General features: G+C 43.6%; 1 protein-coding gene and 1 non-coding gene across 2 annotated transcripts in view; one reads left to right on the plus strand and one right to left on the minus strand.

Annotated features, from left to right (window-relative positions):
* LOC144536892 (aspartyl/asparaginyl beta-hydroxylase-like) overlaps positions 1-7,500 on the minus strand; it is a 70,865-nt gene that overhangs the window by 19,980 nt on the left and 43,385 nt on the right. The window contains 6 exon segments of the mRNA XM_078280207.1: positions 1,797-1,877; positions 2,924-2,968; positions 4,245-4,280; positions 5,364-5,396; positions 5,481-5,510; positions 7,484-7,500. The exon segment at positions 7,484-7,500 is cut by the window's right edge and continues 28 nt beyond it. Coding sequence (XP_078136333.1) covers positions 1,797-1,877; positions 2,924-2,968; positions 4,245-4,280; positions 5,364-5,396; positions 5,481-5,510; positions 7,484-7,500 — 242 coding nt within the window.
* trnai-aau (transfer RNA isoleucine (anticodon AAU)) lies at positions 841-914 on the plus strand. The gene has a single exon. It is a non-coding gene; the product is annotated as a tRNA-Ile (tRNA).

Raw genomic sequence — 7,500 nt, forward strand, 5'->3', positions numbered from 1 at the left:
TCAGAAGCAGAGTATGAGGGCGTGCCATGACAGTAGCTAGGTAAGGACTACTAGCCAGTCAGAAGCAGAGTATGAGGGCGTGCCATGACAGTAGCTAGGTAAGGACTACTAGCCAGTCAGAAGCAGAGTATGAGGGCGTGCCCTGACAGTAGCTAGGTAAGGACTACTAGCCAGTCAGAAGCAGAGTATGAGGGCGTGCCATGACAGTAGCTAGGTAAGGACTACTAGCCAGTCAGAAGCAGAGTATGAGGGCGTGCCCTGACAGTAGCTAGGTAAGGACTACTAGCCAGTCAGAAGCAGAGTATGAGGGCGTGTCCCTGACAGTACCTAGGTAAGGACTACTAGCCAGTCAGAAGCAGAGTATGAGGGCCCTGACAGTACCTAGGTAAGGACTACTAGCCAGTCAGAAGCAGAGTATGAGGGCATGCCCTGACAGTACCTAGGTAAGGACTACTAGCCAGTCAGAAGCAGAGTATGAGGGCCCTGACAGTACCTAGGTAAGGACTACTAGCCAGTCAGAAGCAGAGTATGCTAGCAGCTAGGCGAGCATTATAACGTGTGTTACAAAGTGACCAGTTTGTCTCTGAAGTAAAGGCTGGACTACAATAGAGCTGTTTGGAGCAGTTTGTGAACAGTGTTTTCTGTTGGAGATGGTAAGTCTCTTTGGGGAGGACTTTGGGCTTTTTCACTTTGTAAACCTACATATAACATGCACAAACAAGATATATAACACAATAAAGGAAAGGGGAAAAGCCAAAAAGCATAATATGAGCACTTTAAACAACCAATCAGAACTCCAGAAAGGTCACTTTCTGTTCCGTGAGTTAAAGCACTCCCCGTGGCCGGTTAGCTCAGTTGGTTAGAGCGTGGTGCTAATAACGCCAAGGTCGCGGGTTCGATCCCCGTACGGGCCAGATAGCTTTTGACTCAAAACTCGCAATCAGGTTCATCGCTGATGTGTGAGATCAATAACATTGTCCATTTCAGAAAGCAGGTTTAGTGAAAACTCTGAGTTTGTTAACCGTGAGATGAGGGGAACTCTGGGTTTTCTGTTTCAGAAAGAGATGTTAATCAAAGCTGAGAGAGAGAGAAAGGTAACTCCAGCCCATTTCTCTCAGTCTCCTCCCTCTGACACAGTGCTCTTTCATTTCCTCATTCATTCCAGTATCATGGCTCCATTCATGCTGCCTTTTAATTGTGGTGCTGCTCGCGCTTAACTCTGACTGAACCTACTCTGAGTTGATTGAACCAACTTAAATCAGCTGTTCTGGAACAGAAAACTTCCCATCTCAGGGTAAATCAACTCAGACATCAGGGTTAGACTTGAGTTTGGTAAACCTCCTTCCTGAAACTGGCCCCAGAACACTACGGGCTCCCAGAGAGAACAAACTATGAATCATAGACGTCGATGGTCATCTGTCTACCGGCCACTAGATGGTGCTGCTTACCGCTGTCATCTGTCTACCGGCCACTAGGTGGTGCTGCTTACCGCTGTCATCTGTCTACCGGCCACTAGGTGGTGCTGCTTACCGCTGTCATCTGTCTACCGGCCACTAGGTGGTGCTGCTTACCGCTGCATTTGGTTTATAGAGTCTTTGAGCATCTTCTAAATACTTCATGAGCAAATTACATGAGATGTGTGTGTGTGTTTTTGTGCTTGGGTGTGTGTGTGTGTGTGTGTGTGTGTGTGTGTGTGTGTGTGTGTGTGTGTATTTTTTGTGTGTGTGTGTGTGTGTGTATGTGTGTGTGAGTGGGTGTGTGTATCTGTGTGTGCTTGTGTGTGCGTGCGTGCTCACCCTCTGTCTCTCGGGCTGTTTCCTTCTGTGGTTCTGGTTCCACTGGTGCTTCAGACTGGTTTTCTGCTCCCACATCTGGCTCTGAAAGATTGATGAACAAACCTTTCTCCCTGACTTTCCAGAGCAAAGTGACTAATTAAAAGCAAACTTCAGTATATTTCAACCTGGACCTTATTTTCCCATGTTTTAGTGTCTAAGTGACTGATGGGAACAACATTTTTTAGAAACTGGTACTCAACAGGGAGTGCCCTGAAGGTTTTTGCCGCTGACAGGCTCAGATTGTTATTCTAAGTGTCTGACTACATTATGGAAAGGATCCCTACAGAGAAATAAACGGGTTTCTTAACCTTTTATTTGATCCAGTCTGTTTGTTATTGTGTCTGATCTGTCTAAAGTCTCATTCTGAAATCTGAAAAGGAAGTCGTTTTAAAAGAGGCATGAGAGAATTGGGTCCAGGTTAAAAAAAAATACCAGTTTCCCTTTAACGTTTGCTGATGTCCCCGGACGTTTAACAATCAGTCATCAAAGTCTTCTGCTTTCTCTGCCCCCCGGGGGTATTTCAAGAACTTACTATCTTCAATTTCATTTAAAAACTGAGCGAGAAACTGGACTGACATGTTCTGATTTAAGCAGAAGTGAAGATTTCCTTAACTGTATCTTAAGGCGCTGACACACCAACCCGATAATCGTCCGTCGGACAGTCTGGCGAGGTCAGTGACTCGAGTCTGTTCGGTGTGTCCCGTGCTGTCGTCCGTCGGAGGAGCTGTCAGCCTTCATTTTGGCCAATTTGACATGTAGAATTGAGAGGTGGGCAGTCGGACTCAATGGCCAATCTGATTGGTGGAGCGCTAACCCTTGACTAGCGAATCAGTGCACTTATGTTACAACGCTTACTGGAAATGACGAGCGGTATGAGTATGACGAACGCCTCTAAAAATCTGACGAAAACCTTTCAAACTGACCTTTGTCCAGCAACTGCATGGCCTATTTCTCGCTTCAAATGTTTTCAGAAACACGTTTCAGTGAACTATTTTCGTAAAATAGGTTAAAAATACGGTTGGCCGTCAGGTTGGTGTGTCAGAGCCTTTAAAGGCGACAACGACCCATATTTAAGACTGTGAATGTACCTGCTTCCTGTGTGAATTTGGAGCTTGTCAAGTCTCGTTCCGACTCTGCGACAGAACAGACAGAAAAGGAAAAACAATATCAAGGCTAGTAATGATTCAGATTAGTGTCATTATCACACATGACACACTTCAAAACACGTATTATCAGAGCAAAGACCGATATCAGTGATAACGCTGGATAACGTTTACAAGCAGAGCAGTAAAACAACTAGTATCTCTGTTTTTATGACTCTATAAGTGCTTTCGCTTGGCTGGAAAAAGTTGGATCTTATCTCTAAATCGTCATCGTCTCATCAAACTATCAGCAAGAAAGCAAATGAGCGTATTTCACAAAACACTGAATTGAACTAAGCCACATTTAACTAAACCAATTAACAGAGTTAAAGCGTAATTCTGGCCAAAATGCAACCTAGGGTCTTTTTGTGAATGTACCTGAGTCAGACTTTCGTTTAAAAGCATATTTAGGACGGAAGCGCCACTTTTAAGATGGACAGTATTCTCGTTTTTCGGTCAAATGGCCTTTTCAATGGGAGAGCTAGGGGCACTTTGATGCTAGCCTCAAAATATCTATTTATAAACCACTAAGAAGGCTCGACACAACATGAGACTTTGTTCCAAGTATCACCAGGAGCTCTACACCTTAACGAAAGCGTTGACAACATTGTTTGTGTACCCAGAGTTTACTACGAAGAAAGGTTTTGAAGTGTCGCTCTCTGAATGCAAATGAACGGACTCCATCGGAGGAAATGTCATTCTTATATGAGGCTCCTTTTTCAACTACAAGGTCAATATTGTGTTTCACTAACGACAAAACAATGAATTATCCGTGCATTTATAAGCTTATATATATATATATATATATATAAAATGCAACTAAGCTTTACGAGCTTTCCATCTTTACTCTCCTCCCTGTTACGTTGCATTCAGAGATCAACACTTTTTGACTGGCAAGATGGCGGCGACCGGAAAAACCAACAGCTACAGTGACTTTTTAGTGAACTCTGTGAACACAAACAGTGTTCTCGATGCTGAGTTCATGTGTAGAGCCTCTGGTGAAACTGGGAGCAAAGTCTCATGTTGTGTCGAGCCTTCTTAGTGGTTTATAAATAGATATTTTGAGGCTAGCATCAAAGTGTCCCTAGCTCTCCCATTCAAAAGGCCATTTGACCGAAAAACGAGAATACTGTCCATCTTAAAAGTGGAGATTCCGTCCTAATTATGCTTTTAAACGAAGGTTTGACTCAGGTACATTCACAAAAAGACCCTAGGTTGCATTTTGGCCAGAGTTACGCTTTAAATGTCATTACTGTGTCTGACTCACCTCCACTCTCCTCTGGCAGCTGCTCCTTCACCAGAACTGCAACAGGAAACACTCTTTATTTACTTAAAGATACTTAAAGTACTCATATTATGCTCAATTTCAGGTTCGTAATTGTATTTAGAGGTTATACAGAATAGGTTTACGTGGTTTAATTTTCAGAAAACACCATATTTTTGTTGTACTGCACATTGCTGCAGCTCCTCTTTTCACCCTGTGTGTTGAGCTCTCTGTTTTAGCTATAGAGTGAGACCTCTCACTTCTGTTCCATCTTTGTTGGGAGTCGCACATGCTCAGTAGCTAGGTAAGGACTACTAGCCAGTCAGAAGCAGAGTATGAGGGCGTGTCCTGACAGTACCTAGGTAAGGACTACTAGCCAGTCAGAAGCAGAGTATGAGGGCGTGCCCTGACAGTACCTAGGTAAGGACTACTAGCCAGTCAGAAGCAGAGTATGAGGGCGTGCCCTGACAGTACCTAGGTAAGGACTACTAGCCAGTCAGAAGCAGAGTATGAGGGCGTGTCCCTGACAGTACCTAGGTAAGGACTACTAGCCAGTCAGAAGCAGAGTATGAGGGCGTGCCCTGACAGTACCTAGGTAAGGACTACTAGCCAGTCAGAAGCAGAGTATGAGGGCGTGCCCTGACAGTAGCTAGGTAAGGACTACTAGCCAGTCAGAAGCAGAGTATGAGGGCGTGCCCTTACAGTACCTAGGTAAGGACTACTAGCCAGTCAGAAGCAGAGTATGAGGGCGTGCCCTGACAGTACCTTTTTTCACTTTGTAAACCTATAACATGCACAAAAAAGATATATAACACGATAAAGGAAAAAGCCAAAAAGCATAATATGTGCACTTTAAGAAAAAAATAGAAGTACCAGTACTTTACTTGAGTACTTTCTTCGCATGCAACCTATTACTTCTCCTCCACTACATCTCAGAGTGAAATATTGTACTTTTTACTCCCCTACATTAATCTGACAGCTTTAGTTACTTTATAGATTTAGATTTTTAGCCAAAAAAACGTGAAAAATTGTAAAAGTACAGGTGAAAACAATAAGTCGATTAATCAGGAGATTAACTGGAATAAGAGCGAATGAATCCCATCCTGTAGTTGAACGTCTCACCTCCAGTTGTGTCGATGGTTTCAGTTTGATCCTCTGAAACAAGGAGATGAAAAACGATTATAAAAACTACAAACCTTTATTAAAATCAGAGGACGGAGAAGGGGAGACTTTACTCACCGTAAGGATGTGGACTTTCTCGAGGATCGTCTGTAACAGACACAGACATGCAGATGATTATCGTACTCTCTTAATATATACTCGGTTTAATGTGGCTACAGAAATCAGCAGATGGAAAGGCTCTGACACACCAACCCAACCGTCGGCAGAAAAGCCAGTCGGACTGATCAGCCTCAGAACACACCGAAGAGACGCCGACTTGAGCGTACGTTCTGCGCGTGCGTGAGACGTAATACGTCTCCGTAACAGCAGGCGGCGCTAATCTGTATTGTCGCCCAAAAAATGAAAACCGGAAATGACTAAAGCGTCACGTGGGTCTGGCTTCTCCCGGATTTCAAAGCCGAGCATAATGGCGGCTCGTTCAGACTACGATCTCATATTGGACTAAAATAGTTCACCAAAACGAGAGAGAGAAAAAGGCCGTGCAGTTGCTGAATCTGTCGGTTTATTTGATTTTCGTCAGATTTTGAGAGTTTCCGGTAAGTGTTTTAACATACCGTATTTTCCGGACTATAAGTTGCATCAGTCAAATGCGTCATGAAGAGAAAAAAAACGTATATAAGTCGCACTGGACTATAAGTCACATTTATTTAGAAATTTATTTCACAAAATCCAAGACCAAGAACAGACATTTAATCTGGAAAGGCGAGTTATTAAACTACCCAACAGCAGCCAGAACAAGGGGCTGAATACGGTAGGTGTCCTCTACGTTAACGTAACACATTAACAGTTATTAAACTACCCAACAGCCCCCAGAACAAGGGGCTGAATACGGTAGGTGTCCTCTACGTTAACGTAACACATTAACAGTTATTAAACTACCCAACAGCCCCCAGAACAAGGGGCTGAATACGGTAGGTGTCCTCTATGTTAACGTAACGTAACAGCTCTGTTGACGAGCCTCTCCCAGCAGCACGTTGTTCAAGCACCCATCTGTGGACTCCTTCCTCCAGCTCTGGCCATCTGGATTTCAGCGCGACTAGCTTTCTTTGTTTTCTTCATTGCAGTAAGACTAACCTTTTCTCCAGTCCCTCACAAGTTTCTCTCTCACTCCAAACTCTCCTTCTGCTGCTCGATTACCGTTTTCGGCTGCGTGTTTTACTACCTGCAGTCTCCTGCAGCTTCTTTTCTTTCTCAGTTGTCTTTAGGAGCAGCATATAGTCGTCACAAGCCTAGAGCGCCTCTCGCGGCTGTAGACGGTAATGTTTTCAGCATGAAATAACATTTAAAACATGTTACATTATATATATTTTGATATATAAGGCTAACCTGACTATAAGTCGCAGGACCAGCCAAAGCATGAAAAAAAGTGCGACTTATAGTCCGGAAAATACGGTAAGTGCACTGATTGGCTAGTCAAGGGCTAGCACTCCACCAATCAGATTGGTCATTGAGTCCGACTGCCCGCTGGCCGATTCAACAAGTCAAATCGGCCCGAATTAAAGCCGACGGCTGACGACGGCACGGAGCACACCGAACAGACTCGGGTCACCGACCTCGCCAGACTGTCCGACGGCTGATAATCGGGCTGGTGTGTCAGCGCCTGAAGAATGAATGGAATACAAAAAAGTAACTCAAGTACTGACAAGAGTATTGCACTTTACGTTTCCATTTTACGTTACTACTACAACTACAGACAAATACTACTACCAGGGATGCACCAATCCGTTGTTTTTTGTTGTAAAAATGCTGTATGCCTCACTCTGTGAAAGTGACTGAGATCCTTCTTTCATGTGTAGAGCTGCAAAGATTAATCAATTAATTGCTATTACTATTTTGATAATCGATTAATCGGTTTGAGTCCAAAAAAATCTGTGATGTCAGCTTGTTAAATGTGAATATTGTTGTAGTTTCTTCTCTCCTCTGTGACAGGAAACTGAATATCTTTGGGTTGTGGACTAAACAAGACATTTGAGGACGTCATCTCAAATTTTTCACCATTTTCGGACATTTTAGAGACAAAATAATCGACAGATTAATTGACTATGAAAGTTGTTACTGACCCGGCACAAAGTCATCT

Source organism: Sander vitreus, chromosome 22, assembly GCF_031162955.1.
Source record: "Sander vitreus isolate 19-12246 chromosome 22, sanVit1, whole genome shotgun sequence".
Lineage (NCBI taxonomy): Eukaryota > Metazoa > Chordata > Actinopteri > Perciformes > Percidae > Sander > Sander vitreus.